Source organism: Agelaius phoeniceus, chromosome 11 (genome assembly GCF_051311805.1).
Source record: "Agelaius phoeniceus isolate bAgePho1 chromosome 11, bAgePho1.hap1, whole genome shotgun sequence".
NCBI classification, from domain to species: domain Eukaryota; kingdom Metazoa; phylum Chordata; class Aves; order Passeriformes; family Icteridae; genus Agelaius; species Agelaius phoeniceus.
In genome coordinates, this window is record NC_135275.1 from 9,868,946 (window position 1) to 9,883,929 (window position 14,984).

At 37.0% G+C, this 14,984-nt stretch overlaps 1 protein-coding gene across 1 annotated transcript in view; it reads left to right on the forward strand.

The window, feature by feature from the left end:
- CACNA2D3 (calcium voltage-gated channel auxiliary subunit alpha2delta 3) overlaps positions 1–14,984 on the forward strand; it is a 385,949-nt gene that overhangs the window by 146,584 nt on the left and 224,381 nt on the right. Inside the window, exon 5 of the mRNA XM_054640357.2 lies at positions 8,584–8,746. Coding sequence (XP_054496332.2) covers positions 8,584–8,746 — 163 coding nt within the window. The remainder of the gene's footprint in view (positions 1–8,583; positions 8,747–14,984) is intronic.

The window sequence follows — 14,984 nt, forward strand, 5'->3', positions numbered from 1 at the left end:
GAGACAGGAAGGAGCAGTGAAATAGGAAATTAGGATGTTTAGAGAGAGTAACTGGAGAGAGCTAAAAAATTGTTTTTTAAACTGTTTAGATGGCTGAGAGGCCCCTGTGTGTGTGATCTTTCCTGCTGAGCTGAGGGAAATGCACAAATGCAAGATGTACCCAGTGTGGGCTGCCCCTGGCTGCTGGGGGCGTCCCCAGCTCTCTGCAGATGTTTCATGCAAAGCCCATCTTAGGAATATTTCTTGGATTCTTCAGAGTCTTTGGGAGATGTTATCTCTCCTGCATCTTGAACCAAAACTCCTCATGATTGTAAACAAGACAGAGCAATGAGCTGGATTGTGGGGCAGATGATTCATAAAACCACCAATTATCCACCCCCCCAAATGGATTCCAAACTAGAAATTTGCCTCTGGTTGACTTAATTTGCCTGATCAGCTTTTCTACAAGTGTTTATCTGTTTTAATTTAGAATAGATAAAATTGCCACACGAGCTAGAGCTGGAACATGGAAATGGTGGTAGTGTTTCTGAAAATCTCAGTCCTCTCTGCAGTTGCATTCACAGTGTCCCTCTGTGCTCTGATTTAACCATAACCCTGAAGTTGTGTGTAGGATTCCAATAGCAACACAGTCCACAGCTCAGTGAGTATCCCAGTAAATTGTTCTGTGACTATCTGAGAATTTAATATAGTGAAGAAATAGTTGTCCAGACTCCAGATAGTTTCATGATGTTGCTCCGACAAATTCAGTTTATGTAATGTGTTCTTCTATTGCTGCTGTTATATTTATCATTGTTGGCCTGTCTTTGCTTGATGTGAAAAATGGTTAGAAGTTGAAAACATAAAAGATAGTTTTTGTATTTTATAAACTTAACTCTTGGGCTCTACCACTCACTATTCTCACAAGTTCAGGATGGGAATAGTGTGCAGATGTTCATTTTACCTACACAGATATTTTTCAATATCCAGGTTCTTAACTTACCCCTCTTTCCAAGGTCCTTTGTCTCCCAGCTCTCCCCCTAGGGCAAATAAAAACTCAAATTTGATGTAAACCTGCCTCAGCTGGTTTATGTGGATTCTGAATTTCTGTATCTAGGACTCACACTTGCTGAATGGAGTCAAGAAAAAACTTAATGTGTGACATGAAAAAGTATTTTCTTGGCATCTTTTTTTAAACTTTATTTGTACAATCAGTACAAAGCAAAATTGTAGAGAATCAGAGAAGTGTACGTGCATACTCTGTGATACCCTGTGAGATTATTTTAAACACTTCAAACTTATTTTATGAATAAAATAGATGCCATTGTCCTTCTCCCTTTACTCTAGAGACATGTGTTTCTTTTATTAAATTAACTCATCATCATGGTTTTGTTATTTCAACTGTGGGCTTAGCTGACCAAATTTCTATATGGCTTGAGAGAGTCATTAATCATTTGAAGAGGATTTGTATATGTTCAGTTGCTCAACATCTCATCTCTCACTTTACCCCCATATAAATTCAATAATGTTGCACGTGTTCTTTTGCTTTCCTTTTTGTAGTCAATAATATTAATTTAACCTCCTGTGTGTTGGTGGGTGGTTGGAAGTAACAAAACAAAGATGGGATTGTGGTGAGCCCTATGAAATTCTGTTCTGTTCTAGTTCTTCACTATTTAATTATTTTGATTATCCCCTGTTGGTCTGAAAAAAATAAATCTGGTAAAGTACATGTTTAATTCATCATTCAGGGCCACGGTTAGTGTTCAAATGTTGACTGCTGGATCAGAACTGCTTGTTGCTTTCTGTATTTTTGGGAGCAGTTCTGAGCCCCCAGCCCAGCCCAAGGTTACAGACAGGCTGTCCTGTCCCTGAGCATGCTGGGGAGGCTGCACAGAGCAGCAGTACATGCTCACTGCTTCAGACTGAGGAGTCTGGGTTAAAGTTGCTTCTCATGGGACACAGAGATGATGCAGAGCTCGAGAAATATTTTTTTTCTTCCTGCTTGGAAGTAGGAATGAGGCACTTAGGGCATGTGATTGTAGAAAGGCACAGAGAAGTCACATAACGTCTCTGCCGATAATTGGAAGCAGCCTTGAGGTTGTCATCAACCTGAATGTGTCAGATGAGCTGAATATGCACAGAACGACACTGATTTCACTTTAAAAGTTTTCATCTTATCTGTTTAGGAAATAGTTTGCTTTTCTATCTCTACAGCACGTTTTAAACCGTATGGATGGTATTTTTTTAATGTTCTATATTGAGCACCACTCACTGGTTACCTCATGGTAAAATGAAAAACATCAGAATATATTAGTGCTTTGATTTTGAAGCAAGTCTGCCATTTTGCTCTTCTCTTTTACAGAATTATTTTGCAGAAGTTGTTGGTCCTGCTTGTTCATTAGCTTGGTATTAGCTGTAGGGCTTTCAAGAGAAATGAAGAAATCCTGTGATTCTAGCTAGTAATAAAAATGGTATTAAAATGAATTAAAATCTAGCAGGTTTTTTTTGCATCTGTTAGGATATACATGTGGTATAATTTGTCTGAAAAGGTCAGCCCCATAAAACTCGTTTGGGGAATATTTGAGCTAGTGGAATTTAGAAGAAAGGCATCCTGACTACCTGTTGGCATGTTTTGCTTAATCTAAGTATTCTGCATCTGTGATTTGGCCACACCTATATTAGTAGAATACTACTTCTAACCTAAAAATAAAATGAGACATAGTGAAGGCTTTTAATGCTCTGAAAATATTATGAATCTAATAATGGCTTACTGTGTAATGTTTTATCTTGCTTTTCCTAGTTTGAAAAGGGAGGATCAATCCTGCTGCAGGATGGAAGTAATTGTAAGCTTGATACAAGTATGTGTTCAAAAATGTTTTAGCATCCTCAAGCCTTCAGAAGTACCTGTTAGTCTTCCCTTGTTTTCTTTGGTCTTGCAAAGTTTGTCCTTTTAGAGTGACAAGTTTTAGGCTAATTGCTGCTGCTTCCAAAGTATTGTTTAAATAAAGCCCAACAAACCTCTCATGTTTATTAGTAAGAAAATCGAGCCACTTCTACTGGTCTGTTTCTGAACTGGAGCAGTAAGTGTAGACCCTTGTCCATGTCCATCAGGAATGGGAAGAAGCATCCTCAGCTGCAGAGCAGAGCCCAGGGAGCTCTGCTGTGCTGGGGCCAAGGTGGAAGAGCAGGAGGAGCTGAGGAGGAGCTGCCCCAGCCCCAGCAATGTTCCTGTCCTGCTCACCCAGCACTGTGTGCAGGAAATTATGAGCCCAGGGCCACCCCGCCCTACTGCTGGATTTGCTGGGTGGGGTTTTTTGCCTTTCCACCTTGTCCCAGTGTTGGACAGTGACTGGGCTGCAGGTTTTGCCCGGTCATTGGCTGGGCTGCAGGCTCTCTGAGACTGGGGATGATTCTGTGTGCTTGAAATGCTCAGCCTCCACAAATGCACAGACCCTACAATCATTGTGCTCTGGTTGCAAGATGATTCACTTAAGTCATGAAAGTCTTGTTTAATGTTGCTCTAGAAATTTTCATTACATTTATTCCATGGATTGCTGCATCTCTAGGATCGTGGTCCCTGGCTCTGAACTCAGTATTCCACGCAACTGGAATCTTTTTAACCTACACACACTGGGAGAAGGGAAAAAATTAGCATGTCCCCAGAGTAGGGATTTGTTTTGGTCTTTAGCAGAAAGTATTCCTTAGAGTTTTTTTATGTGTATTCAAATGAGCACACTGAATAATTGCTCTTCTAAAAAAAAAAAAAAGACAGATATCCAGTAAGGCTTGTCAAAGTGTTCAAAATATTACACTAAAAGCCTGTTGCATAAGTGTTTTCTCCTTCCTTGTTTTATTTACTAAATTTTAGTGAACAAAGAGTTTTTGTTCAGTCTTGTGACAAAGAAGAGACTCGAGAACTTTTGCATGTAAAAGTAAATATTTTTGAAGTTATTTATCTGTAAAGGAAAAGGAGGCTTCATCTGAAACTTGTAACCTAAAGTGATGTTTTTTAACTTTAATGGATGATTTAAAACAGACATCATAATAATTTGTACATTCAGTGAATCAGTTAATCCTTACGAGTCTGAGACCTTGATGTCTTATCAATTTACTGCTACAATAGGTTTTATAATATAATGAATTATTATTTATTTCTCCTCTTTTATGGCAATTTTAATAGGGTAATCATATTGGGACGGAATGTATAGCCTGGGGGAAGGTCATCTTAATTTGATTGTGTAGAAAACAGATCAGTTTTTTTTCAAGGATGCAAGTAATGTTTCTGTACTATTTTCGTAATTAAAGTGGGACTGAATACAACTTTTCAAATCCCAGGTGTTTTTTGAGCCTTGCTGCTGAATAAAGACATAAAAAAGAGGGGAAAAAAGTGCTGGAAGTTCCTACAGAGGAGCAAGGAGGAACCTTTAGAGAATAATTGGAAATTATGAAGATTGCGTCTTACAACAAGAGATGCTGTTTTCTCAAACATAAAAGCTTTTTAAAATTCAGAAGTTTTTATTGAATGAGGCTCTTTGCTTTTATGACCTTATATGCTTGCTAAACAGACCAAGTTATTGAATACAAGTGCTTTAATCATCTGCTTGAAAACAGAGATTCCCTTACTGGACAAGTGCCAGAAGAGATTTTCTTGTGCCTTAGAAGAGAGATGCATTCAGATGTTTGTCTCTTCTTTAACTCAAGTACCACAATGGGCATTGCTGCCTCCAGTGTGTTCTCAGTGGGACAGCCTCCCTCAGAATGGATCAATTTCCTCATTTTGCTTTCCACATATCATGAACCTTTCTGGGCTCCTTAGAGGTGTCTCTTATTTGTCAGTCTTGAGAAAATGAACATTTTGTCTTTTTTGTTTAAACTCTGATGATAATAGCTATTTTGTTATAGATGTTTCAAATACTGTGCATTTCTAGCTGTCTGTGCTATTTCATGGTAGGTTTTGCTTTCCCCTTAATTTTCCACATTATTTGCTGCTACTTCATTTTCTCTGATGCTCTAGCCTTTGGAGGCTCAAGGCAAATGCCATAAACTTTCCTTAATTTAATATCTTTCAGATACATTTAGCTTTCTCTTCAGATGAGCTGCAAAGTTACAGAAACACTGTGAAAATGTGTTGCTAAGAATTATCAGTGTAATCCAAATATTGCTCTACTGTTGGCTCATTAGTGCAAATCATTCCTATTTACACCTTTCTGGTCCTCATTGCTCTGTGAATGAGACTTTTTTTGCTGTCTTGGTAAAAATTTCTATAGTGTAGGAAAAAAAATAGAGCAAACTAATATTGTGGCTTGTATTATTCTTTCATTCTTTCATGCTGTTAAAAACCAAAACACTTCATTTTGAAATGGAGTGATAAAAAGTGATACTTGTTTGCTCTTAAGCCAGATACTCTCTAAGTTGCAAAGGCAGTTTGTATTGTAATTTATAATTTAAGTTTAATAGTAAACATTTATGTTTAAATAAATATGCTGTTTACAATGATAACAAATACTTGATAAAAATTTAGGCATAGCTGGATATCTATTTACAGAATAATAAATGTAAAAGGCAGTATAGAATATCAGTCTTGTACAACACTGCAATTATGTGAGATTTGTGCAATATTTTTTAATACTGCACCTAAATTACTGAAGTTTTGTTTCAGACAAGTATCCATTGTTAAGATGCTTGTTTAGCTGAGACATCATGCCAAAATAAGTGGCTAAGCTGGAATAGAGAACTTTGAAGAAGTTTCCTTCTTACCTTGCAGATCACTTCTTGCCTCCAACCTGCTCCTGTGGTTCTCATTGCAGGCCACAAACTTTGCACTTCCCTGGTTTTACTATTACATATTTTGAACAAATTATTTTTTGTCATAATTAACATGAATCTTTGGCAGCCATCCTCAGTGAGCACACAGCACGTGTGTTTTCATTGTGGATGAAGATATCTTTGTTTTAAAACAAACTTGCTTTTGCCTGTCAGCATGAATGATGCTGTAAAGCAGTTTTGTGATCAGTTCTGTCACAGCCCCATAAGTCTCTGTCTCCTGTGGTGACAGGGGATGGCAGAGCAGCTCAGGGTGCTGCAGACTGTCAGCAATGGGATTATTTGGGGGGTCTCAAACGGGGTCAGCTCTCTGCTGGGGCAGAATGGTCCAGGGCTTGTTCTGCACTGATCCCTTTATATTGGCTTGCACTAGGAAAACTTTACAGGGGTAAAACTGAAAACTGAGATTTCAATTTGCCTTTTCTTATTATTATGATACAGTGTGGGCTTTCAAAATGTCCTATCAAACATGCAGAATGATGCAGATACTGCAAAGGAACATACAAACAAGAAACCTCAATGTATTTACTTGAGCAAATCTACATGCACCAAAGTCAAAAAGCTGATTTTTAGTTCTAATGGTTCATGTAACAGCTGACATGAAGATTTCCTCTCTCACCTGCAGCTCTCTAGGTAAGGTTGGAGTAAACTCAAATGTTGGACAAGTCACAGTAGAGCTGAGTCTGCTCCTAACCTGGATAATGACCTTGTTATTTATTAGACTAATAACTTCCTGCTGTGTTATATTGAGTGCACTCAGAACTCACCTAGTTAAGGTTATATCAAAGACTGACCTCCATTGACAAGATTAAATTGAAGTAATTTTCTCAAAGAGCTTAGGTAGAGTATTTGTGTTGTCAGCAAACAGGATTTTATCCTCTTTCCCTTGGGCTTTATCTCAAATGCAGTGTCAGAATGCCAGATGGATTTACTTTCATATTTTTTCTTCAATTTCTAATATTCTTTCTATCACCTTTCAGCTGTCACACTCAATAATTTCCTTGGAAAGGAAGAGCCCAAAAGAAGCCATTGTATAACAGCTCTGCTTAAATGCTCATCTTTTTCAGTACTATTTTTGAGCTGCATACATTACTGAATAATCCTTAGGACTTGCAGGACTGTCTGAAATATGCTATTTTTGTAGGCTTCTCACTTGTAAAAAAACCCTCAACAAGCCAAAGACAGCCCCCCCCCAACCCCACCCCAATCAAACAGAAAAAAACCCCAAACTAAGCAGGAAAATATTAATAATCTGCAATAATATAAGGACTACTCTATGCTACAATTTGCTTTTAAAAAACCCCAAACATAAATCATATTTTTGTGTATACAGTGGTAGAATTGAGAAGAGCAAATACAGACTCAGAGAAATATACAGACTCAGACCAATAAATCAATGAATACTAAATCAACTGAAGAAAAAAACAGTCCTAAATATCTTTAATTGTAAAATAAGTGGTTTCTTTTTTCCCTTTTTTTTTTTTTTTTTTAATATAGCAGATTTTGGTATTTGGCTAGCCTTGCCACTTACAGAACTTGATGAAAGAGGTTGCCTAGTAATTAACTTCTTTGGAAAAGGGAATAATCCACAGAATGAAATTAAAATAATGCTTCTTTAGAGTGTATTTCAAGTACATTCTGACATCCTTATTTGAAATTTTTCCATTTTTCCTTCCATTTACAAAGTATTATAAAAGTCATGGGCAAATAAAATTTACATCCTTGAAATTACCAAGTCCATATGTGAATTTCTGTAGAAATTATTCCGTGGCACATACCTTAAGTTCAGTTCAAGAAGAACAGTATATCACTGCATATTATAGTACAGAATATTTTATTCTCAAATAAACATAGATTTATGTTTAAATATTATATGCATTTACTCTCAAATGGATATTAGGGCAGGAACTCATATTTAAATTAATGTGATTCTTTAAAGACGCTAAACTTTGGCCTCCTCCAATTAGGAAACACATCACAAAGTGTTGCCAAGGGTTAATGTATTTAAGAGGTTAAAAAATAGGCTGTACTGTTTGTTGCTTTCAAAGCTTAGTAAAATTTCTGGTTAAACTAGGTCATAAAGATATCAGTAATTTTATCTAAATTGCTTTTGCTTGTCTGGTTATAGTTCTGTACAAAATAGGGCAAATACTCTTCAGGAATCTTTACCAGGCAGACAATTATTTCTTGTTCAAAATAAGTCACTATTAACCTTATATATCCAGATTAAAGTATGCATATTTTAGAAGGCCAGCTATGATGTGCATTCCTAAAATTCAGTATAAAGCAAATAATTTTAGGAAATGTCAGTCAGTACACATTGAGTACATATCTACAGCTGTAGTTAATACTCCTGAGAAGTAAAAACATTTTAATTTGTCAGGGACTAAGTTCAGCACTGACAGCAGTTCTTGATCTGGTGCAAGTAAGCTAAACAGAACTCATAATTAAGTAATCATCCAGAAAAATATTTAAATTTAGAAAGCTTTGTATTAAAAATAGTACAAATATTGTTTATTATTAGATCTTTCCTTGGACTGCCCTTAATATTTTCAGGGCAGCCAGAGAACTGAACCAATATGGGGTTTTCCTGAGATGTATTGATAAATCTGTTTTGACAAATGTACCTGTGTGAAGAGTATAAAGGGAACCTGAGAGAGGATAAAAACTTCTTGTTCTAGCAGGACATGTTAATCAGTGAATTGATAGATGTTCTAAACCATTCCAACCTCATTTTGATGCTGAATGTGTGTTCTGAATAGGGAATGTGGGTTTCTGTTGCAGTACGAATACTTCAACGCTGTGCTCATAAACGAACGAGATGAAGAAGGGAATTACCTGGAGCTGGGGAAGGAGTTCATCCTGGTGCCAAATGACCACTTCAACAACTTGCCTGTGAACATCAGTCTGAGTGATGTCCAAGTACCCACCAACATGTACAACAAGGGTAAGAAAAAAGCTGCTTTATTTCATCATTCCACTAGCCAAACAAAAGCACACTCTTGCTTAAAAATGAAGCTGTTGCTTAACTGTGTATTATCTGTGTTTTCCAGTTGGCAATAATACTGAAATTTTCTAGGGAAGAATGTTTTAAATGTGACAGTTCTGTAATATCTTTTGTTTTGTGGCAGTTTAATGAGGTTAATGATTTGCATATGAGGTTTGCATGAGTTCTGTCATAGAGTATGGCAGAATATGTTTATTCCAGTGAATTATTTTCCAGAATCTTCAAATCATTTGAACAGAGCTTACATTGTCACCAGTTTAATTCTATCCTTGCTGAGATTTAGAATTGACTTTGAAAGATATAGGATAGGTGGAGGGAAATGCTTTATTAGATTCATGCTTTCAAACTTCTGAGAACATTTCTAGCAGTATGTGTGCTATTCTAGCTCTATACACAAACTATGCTCTGATTTTTCAGATAGTATTTAGAAGGAATAATTTCTATTCCCCTATTTGATGTAAGTGCACATTGTACAAACAGCAACATTAGGTGTTAGAAGTGATGGACTTTGGTCTAACAATTTGGAATGTAAACTAAACTCAGATGTACATTTACTCATTTTCCTTTTGCCACTTCCCTTTAATCAGACAGCAGGAATTTGTATTTTTGCAGTGCTTATGCAGCACCTATCTATTTATTTTTTTCAAGCCAGTAATAAAAGAAGAAAATGAGAAGGGAAGTGCCAAAGTTTCCTAACAGTATCTACAGTATATTTGTCATTGGTCTCTAGAAAGCTGCCTTGTCTCCTTGGCTGGTTCCTCTTCTGTGCTTTAACTATACTAAAAGACATCTAAAAGGACATTAAATGTCTTTTAATGTCTTAATACATTCCAGGCTAGCAATCTTAATACATTCCAGGCTAGCAATTGTGGTAATTCATGCAAGGATATTGTGTAATAAGGCAAATTAATTCAGCTAAGTTGGTCTGGTAAGAGAAGCAGTGGATATGGCAGCTTCTTTTCAAAGTTAGGATTCTGACTTGAGAATCCTGAGAAGCCAAAACTCCTACAATAGTCTTAAACCAGGGATGAAAAATAAATCTTCCTAGAGTCTATTTGAAAGGTTGTGAAATGATTAATGCAGGATATTTTGAAAAGACTTGGAAAATGCCTAAAGCTTTTAAAGATACCAAATGACTTTTTTTTGTGCAAGTGCTAATAGTTATTTCATCAAGCCTGTCTATAAATTAATTCATTCCAGAATTGCTTAGGAGGAAAAAGAAAAGGAAGGAATATAGAGGTCAGGCAACCGTGCTTTTCTGGAGAAGGAAATTATCCTGAGTAGTCAGTGAGAGCAGGAGAACTAAAGAGCCTTCAGGTGTGTGATACGTGCTCATGCTATGTAGTGAATGCATTTTATATGCTGATTTCTTATAGTTAAAGGCCAAAGGGCTGGCTACATCTTGGCTTGGCCTCTCATACAGGGATTTGCTGTAGCTATGGGCAAGATGGAGTTCTGTGATGATTCCTGTTTCTACTTTGTGTAATTCAGACCATCCAAAATTGTCACTTTATGCAGCTGCAGAAAAAAAAAGCATTTTTTAATCATTTAAATATATTCAAACAGCAGAAATCTGGTTTGTTACTGGCATTTTCCTTGCACATGAACATAATAATCTTGTTTGGAGCCTGTCAGTGTCTGGAAATCGTTCTCTTACCAAGCAGAGAACTATATCCTTAAATTTTTTGTTGCCCTGTTCAGTAATGCAGAGGGGTGATAACAAGTTAATTTAAACCTAACCTGAGGGTACCAGCAGTAGATATTGATAGGTTTACAACCAAGTGTCTGCAGAATACAGTTTCTCTATGAAGAGCCTGCTGTTCATTTCCAGGTTATGTTTTATTTTATTGAATTACTAGGGAGAACCACAGCCAGAACTCACAGTTGAAAACAGACAAGTGTGATCACTGAATAGTTAAACACAGGGTTCTTGAGTCAACATGGAAAAAAAATGAACCCTATTTGTAAGCTGATTCTCAACTTTTTCCTTAAGTTTGGTTTTTTTAGTTGTACAGATATTGATAATTTGCAATGGGTTCAGAGAGGAGTCACAGGACTCATCAAAGAATCAACAAATGTGCCATGGACTGAGACCACAGGAGCTCAGTTCATTTAGCTTATTCAAGAGATGATTAAAGGCTTAATTAGTTGTTCTGTAGTTAATTACTAATACCAGGCTCTAAAATCTGGTTGCCAAAGATTGTAAAAATCATGTGGCTGAAATCAGGTTCCATTAATTTGCAAATTGCACAACTGTGGCCTCAGTGAAGCTTTGGGAAAAGGTTTGGCCTGGTCAGCTTCCATCATCACAGTGATGCTGCCCAGCTGTGGAATCACTGAAGTGCACAATCCCTAAACTGGGCACTAAATGAGGTTGGCTTAAAAACCTTGGCACAGAAACATATTGCTATTCTTCGTTTATCTTCTGGCTCTTTCAGCCTCTTCATAGAAAAGCTTAAAAATATTGATGGCAACAACAGGATTAAATAATTCTCATTCTAAGGACACCTTCAAGTTTGGAAAATACAGAGCAAACCTAAATTTCACTACGTTTATGGTGAAATCAAGACAATGAAAATATGATAAATATCAAATCTATGTCTGTCACTGCATTCTATTTCTTCTCTTTGAACACAAAGTGTGCTCATTACCCATAGGCTCATTGCCCATAGCCACAGGATTTGCAAGGCACTATCTTTTTAAACAATTAATAATTAATTAATTAAGACATTTTGTGATAACAGTCTTGGCAAGCAGTAGTTCTTCCATCCACAAATTTTGCAATTATCAACTGTGTATAGATTTCTGAAAGAAAGCAGGGAAAAGGTTCCTGGTGAATTAGTCATATAAAAATATTCATAGAGGAGAAAGAAGGGAAGAATGAAGGCATGTTTTTCACGTTAGAAGGAAAGTTTAATTTTTGGAAGTGCAGAATCAATCTGAATCTGGTTTGGGCTATGCAAAGGCAGAGTCTAGGTGTAAATAAGGCACTGTTTCATTCAGCTGCTGAGATCTCTTATTAAAAAAGTTTATACTGGTTACAATAGAGGCACAAAATGAGTTCTCATAGGTCTTATTTTTTATGTCTTCCTATTAATTTAGAATGTAAATTATCTGGGATGTGCTGCTGTCTTGGACATACCTTCCATGTACACTTCCACAGCTACACATTCCTAGGATACTCAGATAGAACTTTCTATCAATCAGTATATTTTAAACAGCTATTGTAGAAGACATTAGCACTAATGAAAAAAATTATTAGTAATTTAAAGTTGGTATGGCTTCAAAATTTGATTTATTACTTTCTGAGATGACAGTAGTATATTTAGAAGAATCTAGGAACGTGACATAGAATTAAAAAGTAGCACTTGGAATGTGGGCCAGGCTTTCAGGCAACCATCCACAGGGAGCTTGGTTTTAGGATTGCCACTGGGGAGAGTAAGATTCTAGAATGGATTTATGCACACAAGGGAATGATAAAAGAAGACTCAAAACTGATGCTGCAGATGTTGACAGTGTATAAAAGAAAAATAGAGTAGCATTTTACCTTTTGTTAGTAAGAGAATATAGGTAACCAAGATCCCATATTCTTTGTCCAAAGCATGTGCTGTGTCTGGGATGAAGAACCTACTCCAGTTTTTGGGTTTTATTCTTAAATCTGTCACCTCATATTTACTCCTACTTGTGGACAGCAATGACATATTTTCTGCTATTGAGTTTTCACTCAGCAGTTTTTCCATGGAAGAGGCTTATGAATACTTGGATAAATGTGGTTTTCAGAGGAATTTAGATGAGAACAAAGGCAAGGGGAGGGTCAGTGTGTCTTGGTGCCACAGTTCTTATGGCACCTGTTGAAAAGCAAAGCCTAGAGCAGTACAGTACCAGAGGTGACACACAGCAGGATCTCATCCACTTACAGTAGCTTTGCATAAAATCCAGGAAACACAGGGGAAATCCATTGTCTCAGTATTAGCTGAAAACAACTCCTGGATTTGAGAATTTGCAGTTGGTCTTTGGTTGTATGACAAGGTAGGCTTTATGTTTGTAGAAAGGGGAAGAGCCCAGGTTCTCTTCTTTTCAATGATTCAAAAATATCAGGATGCAAGCACTTCTCCTTGCCTTTAACTCTATTTCTCAGTGCAACAGTTTCTTCCTAGTAAGAAATTTAGAAATGAAGAGAGAATTCCATGCCTGAGAGCTTTTTCATGTATAAAATTATTATTTTTTCTAACCCCCTTGTATTTCATAAGATCTTAAAATGTCTTTGCCTCCATATTTGCTCTAAGATTGATATTTTGGACTAAAATATTACACACCCAAAGACAGCCTTTCTAAATGTTTTTAAAAATAAAAATGCCTTGTAGAATGAGCCAAGTTTGACTTTGCTCATTGGGTATTTTGACAGAAGTAGGGTAAGGGGGTGAGCATATGTGGCTCTATCTAGCAGCCCTGGACAGTATCTCTGAGATGGGGTGGAGGAGACAGACATGTGCCAATAGAGGTAGATTGGAGAAAGGATAATTTCTTTTTTGGATCAGATCAGATGGATCTTGACAAGTATGTTTGATTTTGCCTTAAAAAAAAAAAAAAGAACAAAGTAACAAAGTAAGACAATTTATCTTGGCAATAGAAGGGAAGTAGGCTTATGTAAGTTGATTTAAAGTAATGGGAGGTTTTTCCTTTGTTGTCATTTCTAGTTTACTGAATATATAATCTTATTTTACTTGCTCAGTTTTATAATGGAGAAACACTTCCTAGGGGATAAACCATCATCCCATTAATACAGCTGACAGTGAAATTAAGTTGTTTCTACAGCTTTGCAAGACTTAGTTATCAACTGAATTTTTTTTGTACTTATTAAAAGTCATTGAGCAAAGAGTTCAAACTTAACTACTGAATAAAAACCCCAGATTTTCCAATTTCAAATACTCTTATTTATCTTAAGTGTATTTTTGTTTGCATCAGTAGTGAATGTCTGAGGAAAAGACATATGTATAGAGACATAAATGAAAAAAATATATCTATCTGTATGTGTATATATGTATCTCCTACGTGGTGGAGAATGGTGCAGTCTGTTCTCACAAAGGATGTTGACATATATGTGTGATTCACTGGAGTATTTCAGGAGACATTATGGACACAAGATAGTTTTGTGACCACAGTTCTGCATCAGAAGAATTTTAACTTAAGCTGTAGTACAAGGTTAATGTCTCTTTTCCTGCCCATGCAGAGATAGATCACAGCTCTGCTCTGCCTTCTGTTTGTACAGCACACAGATCACTTCTGAGAGCCAGGCTGATATTGTAACCAGAATTTTAGTGCTTGCCTGTTTTCCCAGAGCTTGTTTCCAGTGAGATTCCATTGTATAGCCTGAGGCACAGCTTCTCTCTAAGCTCTGTGACTACTGAAGCATTTCAGAGCTGGCTCAGCAGTCTGGTCTCTTCAGCACAGCCCCAAGTGCCACCCTCGCACACAGAGTTACATTTTCATGGTCCTGAAATTCAGCACATGCTCTCAGCTTCTGTGCTCTGTGTGGGGAGATGGAAGCCTGTGCTTCACAATTCTGTGACATCTGTATCTCTTAGCTTGGGCTTTCTGCCCTTTACTCCTAGTAAAGCCCTGGGGTGAATATCACACAAACTCTTGAATGCCTTTCAGAGGTGCACATACAGCAGCACCATGCTGGTACCAGTGAACAGACTTGCTCTGAACAGACTCAGTTTTGGAAGTTTTTCTTCCCAGGTTGATTTGCAGTGGTGTCTGTTCCAATTAGTTTGAACATGGAAACGTCCACTCCCGCTGTGGAGCTTTGGGAAAAGAATTGATTACTGTCTTGGAAGTGCCCAAGGTGAAATGTTGATTGCTGTGTGGAAAAGTGAGATGCAGTGGGCAATGCGCAAAAGGACCATATCAACTTGTGAAGTCTACAATAATTCTCTTTCATCCATGCCTTTTTGGTACCTTCCTTCCTTCCCCCGTTGCTCCAGCTGAATTGAAATACCAGTGTCTGGGCATGGGCAGAGGGTAATTTATGTGCATTTTCTCTTTTTAGAAACCTGGTATCAATAACTGCCTTACCTAAAAGGCATTAGGCTCTGCTTCAGGGAGGATCTGTGCTCTCTGCACAGAGAAGAAAATATGTTAGAATCAATTAGTGAAACTAATAATGATTTGTCAA